A 14,847-nucleotide genomic window follows, 5' to 3' on the forward strand; every position below is an offset into this window, starting at 1 on the left:
CACTACGATAATCAGACCAATTTGGACATATGGAATTGAGCTCTGGGGCTCCACCAAACCATCAAATTCTTCCCGCATCCAATCCTTACAATCCAAAATCCTATGTAAAATCCTTGATGCTCCTTATTACGTTACAAATAAACTCATTCACAAAGACCTTAACATCCCATTCATTGCAGATTTGACCCAAAACAAATTGTGTCTTTTCATTTCAAACTCCTTAACCATCCTAACTCATTAATTCTTAATCTTTCATCCTTAACAATCCCTGATAATCCTCTGAGGCGTCTGAAAAGAAGATGGCCACGGGACCTTCTAATTTAAATTATGTTTGAAGTACCACCAATGGGTGGTTTCTTCCCAAGATTTTCAAGTGTATATGAAACATACAACATATGTACCTATTGTATTATTTTGTTCAGTTGTAAATTACATTAAATAAATAATAATAAAAAAAAAATTTATATTGAACCACTCAAAATATTATAGTTCAAGTGAGCCAAGAAGGCTGTGGAAGTGAGAGTGGAGAGATAAAGGACCTGATGGGAAGACAAAGAGATCCTAAGTTTGGTGTCCAAAGGAGAGGATTCCACAGAATAGATGCAGGTTGCAGAGACATGGCACCGAAGGAAAATTCATAACATTGGAGAAACATAGGAAAGACTATGAGAGTTTGGTATATTTGTGGAAGGGGAAATAGTATTGCCAGTGAGGAATGATGTGTTAGTTTTCATCCCTAAAATAAAAGGCAGGGCTGAAGGGAATCTATTGTGAATAATTGTGAAGGTTGCTAAAGCAGAGTTTATTTAATTTAGTTTGTATCCGCAGATTAAGCAGGGATTGTTTCTAATAATAACTTGTGAAATCGCCCTCAATAAAATTAAAACCATAATATTTTATCTTGTATTCATCTTAAATATCTAATTTTATTTTTATGTAAATAAAGTTTCGTCTAAAAACTCCAACTCATACATTTATTACAATTCATCAGTATTACGCTAAAACTGATCTGAAAATCTATCTTTGGTTTTATTGTCATTCTGACTGACCATATAGGAATTACTTTAAATTACAAACTCATTATGTAGTAGATTAATGAAACATATTTAACAATAATTCTAAAATGTTAATTTAATGTAATATAATAATTTAATCACCTGTTCCTAAGGGGACAATAGCGCATGGAGGAGATGAGCACTCGCTGTCTTGTCCGACATTGTCTAAACATTGTAGGACCCATCCAATTGTGCCATCACCTCCACACACAAGAATTTTATAATCCTTTATATGGCGGAAGACATAAAGACTGTAACAAAAAATCAAAAAAATCTTTGTTAATCATACCAGCAAAAATCATTACGCCCATACATCATATGCATATTTTTAGTGTAAAACTGTCAGTCAAAAGTTTAGAACCATCAGTTTCGTTAAGTAAAAACTCTGCCGAGATGATATTTGTGCATTTCCAATATAATTTTTTTTTTTTGTTTTGTCTATTTTCCTGTTTTTATTTGTATTAAACAACAAACTATTAACTTTTTTCTCCTTTCTGCAAAGCATCGTCATTTATTTATTTACATTATGAAAATGTTCAATGGATGTTTTAGGATTAAAAAATAAAGATTAAAATGTGTTTTTTTGATTTAAGTCATTTATTATTATTATTCAATTCAAATAAATTATACCCATAAAGTCCCTACACTATTTATTGATAAATTTAAATTTCTAATGTTTTGGCCAACCTAGCCATCATCAAGGACAATCTATTAAATAACAGCTTTTATTATAAACTTATTATTAACAATTTTAAAAACCATTATTAATTAAAAATTAGCATATCTTAAACTATAATAGCCTCACATCAACTTTTAAAAATTTGCAGACTATTCTGTCCAGGTCTAATATAATATAGTTAAATTTAACCTATGAAATAACAAACCAATAAGGGAATCATATTAATTAATTAATTTGCCTTATTTTATGTTTGATTACCTATTTTTTCAATTTTTTATTTAAATTTAAAAACTTTTAATTACCGATTATCTTAACATCATTATCACTAATTTATCAACAAATATTTATGGATATAATTTATTTTAATTGAATGATAAAACTAGTATTGAACAAGATAACAGAAAATATATATAAATGATTGTCTGTATTAATTCAAATTATGAAGAAGATGGTCAGGAGTGCAGTCAAAGAAGAATAAAAATAGTTAACCATTTATTTGCTGATGTTTTCTTTTTGTTTAGAAATTTTCTAAATTAATAAAAATTCTTATAGTTATTATTATATTTTTATATATCTTTCTTGTATTATTTTTCATTTTTTATTCTTTATCATATTTTTATATCTTTCTTGTATCATGATGTATTTGAAATAGAAATAAACCCGTTAACAGTCGCCTCCCCTCCACTCCTGTCTGCTTCCGATTATCTCTCCAAGTCTTGAAAGCTTTCAACTTCAATAGGTGGGATGTCCTGATTTGTTCATTACTCGTTTATTACTAATTTATCCTTTGTAAGAAACTGTTAAAAGTGAATTAAAATACAACATATTTCAAGACTAAGAACTTGGGTTAATTTCAAATTAAATGAATGAAACATTTGAGGTTCATTGAGTCCGCTACCTCACCAGTTGTGTCGGTAAATTGAACCTCACCAGTCAGTTTTATTTGTTAACTTATTTATGCTGTAGGTAATGGGAATGTTGTAATAGAGTCAAATTTTTTATTTGATTATTTATTTTATTTTCAAGGAAAATTATCTCTCATTAATTCTTATCTCTTTATTTTATCTTCCAGACAACATTTCGGACACCAATCCATTAGTCCACTTGTAACTATTATATATCACATCCTCTCTTTGAGAGATTATTCATATTTGTATTCCTGAAACTAGTAGTAAACTTCCATCTTCCTGTCACTATGCTGGATATTGGAAGATGAAATAAAGAGATAAGAAGTAGTGAGAGCTTATTTTCCTTGAAAAGAAAACTAATAGAGCGAAATACTTTCAAACCTTAGCCGTAGTTTAGATAAAAACTAAAAATATGTATAAAAAAGAAATCAAATCGCCACACTGAATTATGCAAAAGGTATCTGTATCTTCACATTTTTTTTTTGGTTGGCTATACAGACCTTGTAGATCTTTGGCCACCCGAATCAGCCTTCTCCAAGCCTGCTACTGCTTTCCAGTTTGCTGCATGCAGCTCTTTCGCATCTTTGTTGGTTCTGTCCATCCATCTGGTGTTTGGCCTCCCATTTGGTCTCTTTCCAACTATACCGGCATTCATTGTTGTGTAGAGGCATCCTGATGGATTACTTCAAGCCACATATTCCACTCATCTTAACCTCCTTACCTTCATATCATGAGATATTGACTGGCCAGTCTCTGCAAGCAGTTTACTGTTAGTACTTCTCCTCCATGTGCTAGGCTCTGATCCCAGATCGCTCCTGTAATTGTACAGAGAATTTTCCTTTCAAATCTCTCGATTATATATACAGCGGCCCAGGTTTCACAGCCGTATATCAGAGCTGGCTTTATCATGACATTGTACACTCTTAGTTTCAGATTGTTAGAGATGTTTCAGGATTTCAGTATTCTTGACAGATAGAAGAAGGCTCTATTATATGTTGGTCTATCTCAGACCGTTGATCATTTATGGATGTTATTATGAAGCCGAGGTATTTGAAACTGTCTACTTTTGGAAACGATTTAGGATCCACACAGACTATGACGTAAGGGTGGATTTTTTGGCTTATAATCATATACTTTGTTTTATCTTCATTTACTTGCAAGCTGATTTCCTCTACTTCTTTTAATAGAGTCTTTTCAAATCTTTCTATGTCATCTTGGTTACTTCCTAGGACCGCAATGTTGTCTATTTATGTGATATTTTTCTAATCACTTTTTCTAGGGCTAGATTGAACAGCATTGGTGAGAGTCCATTTCCTAGTCTTAGACCTATTCTGACTTAAAAGGCTTCAGATACTTCTCCTTGTACCAGGACTCTGCATTTAGGATTATTCATACACACTTTTGTCAGTCTTAATAACTTCCTGGGGATTCTAGGATATTAATTATTAAAAAAAAAATGTTATCCTTCAAAAATTTACATTATGTGTGATACAATTTGATACAATAAAATAATTTACTATACTAGCATTTTCAATAAAAAATAATATATATACTGACCCAGGCAATGGTCCACCATTATCTAAGTCAAAAACTTGATAAGGGTTAAGTAGTTTTCTAAAGGAAGTTATTAGTTCCAAACCCTGGCAGCCTCCTGACTTGACATTCACGAACACGAGGAGAGGTTTGACACCAGCAGGTACCATCCGAGGTTCAATATTTGGTAACAGCATTACTGTTCAACAACATAAATATTAATATATAAAATTTTACTTAAAAAAAAAAAAAAGCAAAACATAAAAATTGCAACAGACTAACCTAAAAGTTGTTTTTCTTCATAAGAAGATTCTCTAAGCGTGTAAAGTGCTCTCACAGCCTTTTTTGCATCTTCGTATGTAATAACCATGGAACCATACTCGTAATAGATTGGGCCAATAGATGAGAATTTGTTTTCTGAAATTAAAAAGAAAAGTAGCATAAAACAAATCTCAGCTATAACTTTTTATGTTAACAAATTAAGAGTTCACACATGTAATATTGTTATTATTATATCTATGTTTAAAAACCAGATCATTTCAATGTTGAGGATCATTGTTGGTGATTTCATTATATTTTTAATTAATAATTTATTGTAATGTGATCAACTTTTGAGGCAATTGAATATGTTTGATCAGTGGTTCCCAACCTTTAGAAGTTTGGAGACCAGAAAATTGACCAGTATGCGGTACACCCTCACTCCCGACTTGGGGAGTTGTTTTTAGGAACAATTAATTAATTTATTTTTAGTGAAACATTAAAATATAAAATTTGGTACAAATAATTGTTTCTGATACAATGGAAAAAGTTGTTTATTAAAAAAAACATTATTTTTTAGAATATTTAATGCTTACAATAAAAAAGTGACTGAGAATTAATGTAATTCAAAAAAACAATATCAACAACAAAAAGTGAGCACACTTTGCGTAACTCTCAACCTTTTTTTGAATCCTCCTGCCAAGCCATTTTTGGTATATGGGCTGTGGCAGCAACTCTAGACTCTCAAACACGGCATATTAGATGCCACACCCTACCTACTGGTATCACTCGCTCTGGAAGCATACCCCTTTCTCCAAGATTGGAACCGGCTGTGTTAGTTGTTAACTATTATAACTAAAATTTACTATTTTACTACTCCTATTGATCCTATCTAAGAATTAAAATTTGAAATGAAGCAACAAATCAATGGAATTACCTCTTCCAAGGAAATCTATAAGTATATTTTCGTAGGTTTTTTGTGACAAAGATGGTGGTAGATTTCCAACAAACAAAGCTAGATTGGGTCCATGAGGGTCTTCTTTCATTTGCAGATAAAACCTCATCAGTTCCATCTGCCTTATAGAATCTTTGCTTAAGGCTTTCATTATATCCCACGGCTTTTCATCTCTGCCTAGAACCCTTTCAGTAACTGTAAACATAAGGACAAATAATTTATTAATATGATAATTTTTTTATATTAATAATAATTAGGAAAATGTTCGAATACAATAAACATTATTTATAAATATCGATCCTTACCCCCTCGATCGAGAAGGATCTCACTTAATCTAAAATCTTCAGGCCTGAGGTTTTCAAGCCCAAATTTAATAAGCGCTTCTCTAATGAGATCTGTTATAGTAGATTCTGCGTTGACTTGAATTGTGCAAAATGGTTGACTGACTTGTAATTTTCCAGGGTAAACTCGAACTTCACCACTGTTGCTATCACTAAAAACATAATATTTAGTCAGTTCTTATGTTTCATTTTTTTATCTTCTGTAATAAACTTTTCAAAAGAGGCATGTATTTACAAATTTGTGAATATATTTCCACCAAAAATCATATTAATTGTTTACAAATAAATAGATATGAAAATATATACAAATGAAATTGTTGAAGTAACATTTAAAATCAAAAAGAAAAGAATATTTTTATTTGTATTATTCATGTAAATTTATGATGAAAAATGAAAAAAAAAAATTTTATTCTGGTAAATATGTCCCCTAAAAATAAATACATGGTTCACACATCATGATTATTTGTTTGGTAAACATATAAAAGTTTTCAGTAAGCAAAATTAAATTACAATAAGATCTTAGTTTAACTACTATTTATAATGGTAATCAATAAATGCCTATTTATCATTTGTTCATAATGATGGGGAGGTTTGGTTATGTAGTAAGAGAAGGAATTGGTGTTGTTTAAAGGAGAGAATGGGTGTATGACAAAGGATCTGCGGAAGGGGGTATACGTATATAAATCAATAGGTTGGGATCTGGTGTTTGATGAATGGATGGATGAACATAGAGTGAGGAGATCAAGGATGTAGGTAGATTATTTGATTTTAAGAACTTGGAATAGGAAAACACCAAGGAAGTATGGCCTTCGGGAGGTTGGAAAGAGCCACTTCAACTCAGTGTACTGATGGTAGACATGAGAGCATCTGGGAAACTCAAAGATAAATCTTAATAAATAAGCAATATGTAAATTGATTTATTTTTAATTACATTATTGTCATTAGCAATTATCCAGAGCAAAAAAAGAAAAAAAAAAAAGTTTCATTTGATATAAAAATCTGCGATCTTTTTGACAAAAATTAGCTATAGTTAAAAACTAATAGTTAAGATTGCCATGGAAACGACCCTTATTTATGAACCATTGATAAATAAATAGTATCCATGACAATTTTAGCTATTAGTTTCAACTATAGCTAATTTTTACACAAAAGTGACCTATACATTTATATTTCAGGTTTTTTCTTTTTATTCAAGTATAACCGTGTGAATTATATTAATTTTTTATGCAAATAAATAATTTGTTCTATTGTATTAATTTTAATTTGTATTATTAATTATTTTAGATAATAATTATCTGTCTAGCCAGATTCGAACCGGGTCCTTGGAGTTAACAGTCCATTGCCTTACCAATGGACCACTACCCACACCCTACCAACCCCACATCCTAAGCTTATAGCTACCATAAACTTGTAATTTCAGTTTTACACAACTTTTCATTTCTAAGTAAGGTTGTTCATATACACGATTTTGTGGGACTTAGTAATTTTGACTTAAGAGACTATGAATGTGTATTTTTATTGAAAGTGAAAGTAAAAATAAGCATATTTTTAACTAAAAGAAAAATTACTTACTGAAATCTTAGAAACACTGCCGGCCTTTTTCCTTCTCTTTTCGTCAACGATTGGACAGGGCTAGGGTCTGTTAGCAGCGTTTCATTTGTAGCATACAAATCCGTCAGAAAGAAGTTAGCTAAAAAATAATCAATAATTAATAATTAAAGTCAGTAGTTGATTATTTGCTAGAGATCATAGTAAAGGATTTTAATGGTGATTTTATTCTTACATCTATTTGAGGTAAGTGGACAATTCGTCTAATCAGTTGAAATTGTATTCAGTATATTTGGTAGATTTATTTGATGAGCATTGGGATTTTCAAGCAGAGGTTAAATAAATTTAAGTAACCAATTTAATCAAATCATGAAGTTTCTCTTTAGATTAACGAAGATGAAATTTTATATGAACGTTTGCCATACAATCGAAGCCAAGTAGTACAAAGTGATAATTTTGTGAATAAAAAGTTTTTTATTCATCTGTATTATTTTTTAATGTGGTCTTATTACCAAATTTATGACTCAGTATTGACAAAATTGTGAAATTATCAATAATTATCGAGGTGTTAATTTGGCACAAATAAATAAGTTTTTATTTATTTCTGTTTTGTTTTTTTATGGCTGTACATCTTCCTAAACATCTTCTCCTCATATCAATAATTTTAGTTAATTATCGATAATTTTCCTATTTTATCGATACTAAAGTATAAATTTGGCAAACAAAAAGATAAAAAAATACCTTTTTTTATTTCATAAATTTTCTCTTGTCCCCCCTTTCCTTTTCCATTTACTTATGAATTCTTAGGGAAAAACAAGTGACATCCAGATATTGAGTAACTTTTAACTGATAATCCATTGAAATTAATAATAACGATGGTCTGATAACACTCATTCAATAACAAAAACTGAATTTTTTTATCGCACTCAAAGTTATAAAATAACGCCTCTTTTTTCACTGTGGTCTTCAATTTTACTTATTTAATAAGAAAAAGGTAAAACAAGAGAAAAATCATGAAAAAAAATCCATAGAATATTTTCAAAGTATCATATTTATAACTGCCGTTCTTAATGCAGTATTTTCTACTCTGAATAAAATTAAATACTACTTTTCAATAATATCTAGATGTGAAGTGCCTTTGTGAACATGCTAATTTCATAAAATACTAGTCCAATTTGTAAAATTTCTTTTTACTATGCCCTATAAAATTATGGTTTTAAAATAAAATCCAGAGATTTTTAAATAAACTCTTTATTGCTTATTTGAATTATTGCTGAGAGGAGGAGCAGGTTGTATCAAGCTCAAAATATCAGTTAATATTTCTATGATGCAAGAAATGAACTGATTTCGAAGATCACTAATTAATATCATAATCTGGCAGATTTTACTTACAGGGATCTTTTGTGATGTGAAAAGCCCTGAGTGCCTGCGTAAGTATGTGCTCTGTTGTTGCCAGCCTCGATACTGTTATGGTTCTAAAAATACGCCTCTTAATAGAGTTGTTCCCATCATACACCTTAATGCACTCTGAAACAGTAAAATATCAAATTTAATAATTGAAAAAAAAAAATGTTATTTAAAATTATAAAACATTGTTTATTATTTGCTGTAATCACATTCAAAACAGTAATCAAAATTGAATTAAACTAAAATCAGAAACAACTGTTCTTATATTTAAAACAATCCTCAGGCCACTGCTGATGTACGGCTGTGAAGTCTGGGGAGCGGCATCCTTCACGAAAAGGAAAAAACTACAATCTTTTCAAAATAAAGTCTTAAGAATCGCAGTTAATGCTCGTTGGTTCATAAGAAATAGCCAGTTGCATTGCGAATTACAAGTGGAGTCAATAGAGGATTATATAAAAAAACGGTTCATGAAGTTCCACTCCCAGTTGCCGACAGTTAAAGGAGCAGTGACCTACAACCTGGGAAACCCAACCTCAACCCGAAGACTGAAGCCCAAACTGCTGCAGGACATTCTTTTATAAATTTTTAATAAATATAAAATTAATTCATAGTCACACTACCTCTATTTACATATTATTATTATTCATTTTATTTATTCATTATTATTATTTATTTTTTTTTTTTCTCTTCCCTTTTTCAAATTAACTTGTTTCTTTTTACTATTAGAAGACAATTGTTTGTTTTATTTAAGTGTACCAATATCATTATTTTTTGTTATTAACTTTACTTTCCTCTTTTATTAAGAAGCATTATTCTTATCTATTTATTTTATTAATTTTTTTTTCTTTTAATAAGAACATTGTATATAGTTAGGGGTGTCATTTGTATGACTATACCCCCTCATAATCAACTGTTAAAAAATATATATATAATATAAGTTATATCAACCATGTAAGGCCCACCAGGATCTGGTATAAAAATAAAAAAAAAAAAAATTGATTCCTCTTTTGGTTAAAACTCGCATATAATCAGTTGTTGTATAAACCATTCAAGAATAGAGGTTATATTCTCATTTTTCATTATACTTAATTTATTTCATATACAGCCCACACCATACCAGCGATAACATTAAATCACAATTAATTAGGGTAAGATTGTATCCTGGAGAACATTTGAATTAAACAATGGGGATTTCTGCGAATATTAGTCATTTAATTTGCAATAATATAAAATTATCAGAACTTAAAAAGATTATATGTTTATACATCTTGGAGTTATGTGCTCTGTTTCTAGTTGATGTGGCTTTTTTTGAGCTGTTGATAACAAGATGTATTGTGTTTTGTCTGCATAAATGTGATCTTGCTTATTCTGTTCTGATGCCTGAATTAACTAGTTCGTTCTTTACCAGCACTTTAGAGACTCAAAGCTTTGTGTTTGAAATCTTCTAGTCATATTTTTATAAATTATTTAATAATTTTATATTTCCAAAATATATAAGTTTGTTTTTTTATGAAGAATATATTTTAGATACCGGTAATATTGGGGGGAATGTATCTGGCAAGTGGGCATGTTAATCTTTTTTTCCAACCCCCAAGACAGACCAATGGAATAATTCTTATAATGACTATTGTTTCTCTATGTCGAACCTTTTTGATTCTATAATCGAATTTAAAAAGGACAACCAATCAATGGAGGAAGCCTCATATTCTAGGATTCTATCAGAGCCTAGAAGCCTATACTTTAGTGACGCATCTGCTTAACAATGTAGATCAGTTTCCGGGGCCTATCTGCATAATAAGTTTCATCACGAACTTCTCCAGAAATCTTAAGATGTCTTTTAAGTCTGCAATGACTTCTAAGAACTTCTATTGGTAATCAGAGACCTGTCTCATTCCTGTTCATTCCCTCCACTCCTTGCTTGCTGTCTTCCATTTCCAATTGAAGACTTATTTACACTGATGCCTTTTAGAGATGACTAAGAATGGTTCTTGCTCCATTGAAGAGTGCTTGGCCCTGCTTCTAGTGAGATGATCAGCTTTCTCATAACCAGTGATTCCCTTATGTCCAGGTGCTAACTTAAGCTTCTTAAATCCCACAGTGACTCTAATGTCTTTTAGATACAAATGATTTTCATTATTTATCAAGTGATGTTTGCCTGTTTCTGTCATCTTATTATTTTCATTTTATAATTTAACATATTATTTTCAAGTTCTTTTAAGTTTTTATTAATATAACTTCCGGATACAGCTACGTAAACTCTAGGATATTTTAATCATTTGTGAAATTAGGGTAAAAATTTCTACCTTCTATGTCTGACAGTACCCTCACTATATCGCATTGAACCTAACTGGGATCTGGTTAGTCATAAATGTATGCCACCTGCGAAGTGTTGGGAAAAAAGTAATTGCAATTATATTTGATTGTAATTATTAATTGCGATTACTTTGTTTCAATTAGTAATTTTAATTTGTTTCCCCTAATTTCAAATTAGAACAATAGGAGAGTAATTGTAATTACAATTACTTTTTGTCTGACATTGCCAAGTACCGTTGGCTGAAAACTGGCATGACCATCAGCAATTAATAGTTAATAAGGCTAAAAAGGGGAAGAGTTGAGATTATTATCTGGTGAGAAGTCGCAGATTTTGAGGAGTGAAAAGGAATCAATGAAATTTATGATTAAATTAAATTGGATTTATTTATATTAAATTGTATTAGATTCTCTAAGGTGATTGAAAAGAGGATGGCCTCGAGACCTTCTAATGTAGAAATGTTATTAGAGTGCTACCAGTGTGAAGTTTCTTAATCAAATTTACTAGATGTATTTTTCTGTAAATACAATCGTAAATGTCATCAAATAAATAAAATAGAAAAAAAATTGTATTAGATTGATTAGAAAAATAAAAACTAGTTAGGGCAGAATTCCATTACAAGGTAAGATTTTCTCCTGTTTTTGTTTGCAAAATAAATAAAATGTAAATTAATTGTTTTATTAACACCTTTTTTTTCCCTGTGTGGGTATTAATTATATTCTATAAAATATCTGTAGGACTGTTTGCTCAATTCCTTTGTTATTGCAATTATTTATTAAGTTAAATTTATCTGATTCACTAATGTGCTTTACCATAACTATATATGTTATAAATATTTGTTTATAGATTTCAAATATTTGTGAATATGACATATTTTTATCTAGTTTGTTGCTTTTAATATACTTTCATAAATAATATTTTGAAAGATGGTAGGCCATGTGGGATGAAAGCTCTCCAAGTGAATCAAAAGAGAAGTAAAACCATGGTTGACATTCAGCGGCCGCAGAGAAGAAATTGCTTTAACATGCTCTCTACTGTCCTTACGCACTCTCACTTGATCAGAAAACTGCCACTTCCAACATGCCAATATTGTCAGTTCATTCTCATGATTAAACATATTTTCATTCATATAACATATGAAGAATTCCTTCACTATTTACCAACAATAAACAGAATAGGACTGACCCCAAATTTGTCTGAAGCTCTCACATATGAAGAAGCCAAAGTTACATTGGTATTTAAATTTTTAAAAGCACATCACCTCCCTTCTAAATTATAGCTCATCTTTGATTTTAATATTTTATTTTATATTATACTTATTTTATTATTATTATTATTTTTTGTATTTAAGTTGGAATCATGTGCATATGTCTGTGAGTGAATGTATGTGGGTGTGGGTGTAGCTTTATTATAACAATCCATAGACGCTGATGACCAAAAGATTTTACGCCTTTAAACAAAAACAAACAATAGTGTTTTGATTTATATCTAGACCTTTCAATAATATTTCTCGTTATTGTTTGTATGCTGGACATTCAAGTATAATATGTTTAAGTGTCTTGTTACCATTATTAATGCATGAAAATTGGAAGAAAAAAATGAAGATCGAGGATTTTCAAGATTAGTCTCGAATGGTATCATTAGTTATAATATGGTACATTTACTTAAAGTAAAACATTAAGTTAACTTACCTTCATCTCTGTCTTCCTTATCTTTTTTCTCCCTTGAATGGACATATTCTTCATTCTCTCTGTACTTACACTCACCACTACTGAACTCCTCTGAAGTGCTCCTTGCTAAAATACAAATCATATGATCACATACTTGTTTTTTATCAGTATTAATTTATAAAAAAATAAATAAATAAATAAGCCTCATAAATCATAAATAAAAAAAAAAAAGATTAATATAGAAGCAATAATGTCTTTTAGTAGCATATTTGCGAAAATATTTAGGGCATAGTTTAATTACAGTTTATGTAAATTAACTAATATGATAACTGAATGCACGTATGCTATAAGAAACCAACAAAAATATTTGTGAAATATTATTTTATAACCTATCTCGATAATTTCTTTAAGAATCTTCATTTTGCTACATAAATCTAAGGCACAGCCTTTCTCTGTTTTAGAAGTGAATTGAATAGAATAAAGAAAGAACTATATTTTAGAATAGATTATTTATATATATAAGTCTGTATATATTTTTTTTTAATAGAATAGCAAAAATGTGTAAATGAAAAAAACAAAAAAAATGTAAACACATATATACAATAAAAATAAACAGGTAAGCAACATAAAAGTAATTCTTCGTAATAAATGTACGAGTAGGAATTCTTAGATTTATTTATTATAAAAATTTACATAAAAATAAAATCATATAGATAGAAATGCTATGGTTTTCAATTCTATTGGGGGTTATACCTTATTATTAGAAACAATCTCTGGTTTATCTGCGGATACAAACTAAATTAAATAAACTCTGCTACAACAACCTTCATAATTATTAAAAATAGATTCTCTTTAGCACTGTCTTTCATATCAGGAATGAAAAATAACATTTCACTTGTCCCTGGCAACAGTATTTCCCTTTTCAAAAATATATCAAATTCTCATAGTTTCCCCTATGTGTCTATCAAATGCAGGGACTTAAACACTTCATCTTCAGTGCCATATATCTGCTACCTGTATCTGTTCTGAGGAACCTTCTCCTTCGGTCACCAAACTAAGAATCTTCCTGTGTGCACTTCAGGTCCTTTGTCGCCCCACTCTCACTTCCACAGCCTTCTTGGCTCACTTAATTTGTTGTGTATCGAACTATCCACAACATCTTGTGAACCAATGAATTAATCCTTGAGTAAAACATGAGTATGAATATGTACACATGCATATATGCTTGTATACATACACACACTGTATTTACTAAATATAATATAGTTTATACATAAATATATACACCCATGAGTACATAGAAGAGATAAAACTTGAATATTAAAGTTATTACTCCCTTCTAATCAAAATTTTAAATCAAAATTAACAATAGTGCTTAGAGAGTGTCTTATATCTTACTATAACATATAGACAAAGGCTTAGGTTATTTGTTGCAAATTGAAAAAAATATTGATGTAGCTTATAAAACAATAAATATTTTGGATGGTTTCTTATTGTATATTTGGGTTTAATTCATTGAAGAAAGTCATTAGAAATTCTATCGATTCGATTAGTAGCTTAGCTTTGATAATAATTTAACTGTTATTTTAGACAAAAAATAAAAATATCTTCTCGATGGAATAGATTTGTAACCTGGACACTCACGTGACAAGGTCTCTTTCCTTCGGACCTGGACGCCAATGATCGCCTCCATAGGTACTTCGGTTCTTGGAATGCTGACAGCGTGCGGTGGGAGGTAGATGGGTTGTAGATTGCCAAACTGGCACTCAGGGTACAAGCTGCTGACTGTTTTCCGGCATACCGCGTGAGACTAGAAAAATAATAAAGTATTTCATAGAATATTATAATTTAATTAAACTCATTTATCAAACTCCCAAAATATTTGTGTGGTGTTATAAAAGTTATTTTTATAATAAAAATATCCACATAGTCTCAACACGTTTATTCTCTTTTAACTCCAACATGTCAGCCATCCTGGCCATTCTATCAATGAACAATTTTAATTACAATCTAATTATTAAAAATTATTTTAAAAAATATTCTGAGTCATAAATTATCCTGCCTTATTTATAATATCACAGCTACAATAAAGTTATATTATAAATAAGGCAGAATAATTTATAATTCAAAATGTTTTTAAAAATAATTTGTAATGATTAGATTGTAATTGAAATTTTTAGTA

At 29.9% G+C, this 14,847-nt stretch overlaps 1 protein-coding gene and 1 long non-coding RNA gene across 8 annotated transcripts in view; one reads left to right on the forward strand and one right to left on the reverse strand.

The window, feature by feature from the left end:
- Positions 1-14,847, forward strand: part of LOC106684316 (uncharacterized) — a 45,579-nt gene that overhangs the window by 29,037 nt on the left and 1,695 nt on the right. The window contains exon 5 of one of the 2 annotated variants that reach the window (XR_010844424.1): positions 8,968-8,999. The exons of the other annotated variant lie outside the window; for it this stretch is intronic. This is a non-coding gene — a long non-coding RNA (uncharacterized lncRNA). Of the gene's footprint in view, positions 1-8,967; positions 9,000-14,847 lie in introns of those variants that run through there. 2 annotated transcript variants of the gene reach the window in all.
- The window catches only part of LOC106684315 (diacylglycerol kinase theta), a 205,718-nt gene that overhangs the window by 26,997 nt on the left and 163,874 nt on the right, over positions 1-14,847 (reverse strand). For all 6 annotated transcript variants that reach the window (XM_014426312.3, XM_014426311.3, XM_067051013.1 and 3 more), the window contains 9 exons: positions 14,310-14,475; positions 12,687-12,791; positions 8,670-8,804; positions 7,302-7,419; positions 5,694-5,881; positions 5,371-5,583; positions 4,458-4,592; positions 4,200-4,374; positions 1,158-1,306 (listed from right to left, as the gene is read on the reverse strand). In XM_014426312.3, the coding sequence (XP_014281798.1) occupies positions 1,158-1,306; positions 4,200-4,374; positions 4,458-4,592; positions 5,371-5,583; positions 5,694-5,881; positions 7,302-7,419; positions 8,670-8,804; positions 12,687-12,791; positions 14,310-14,475 (1,384 nt within the window). The remainder of the gene's footprint in view (positions 1-1,157; positions 1,307-4,199; positions 4,375-4,457; positions 4,593-5,370; positions 5,584-5,693; positions 5,882-7,301; positions 7,420-8,669; positions 8,805-12,686; positions 12,792-14,309; positions 14,476-14,847) is intronic.

Source organism: Halyomorpha halys, unplaced genomic scaffold (genome assembly GCF_000696795.3).
Source record: "Halyomorpha halys isolate HHAL.00 unplaced genomic scaffold, Hhal_1.1 Scaffold570.1, whole genome shotgun sequence".
NCBI lineage: Eukaryota > Metazoa > Arthropoda > Insecta > Hemiptera > Pentatomidae > Halyomorpha > Halyomorpha halys.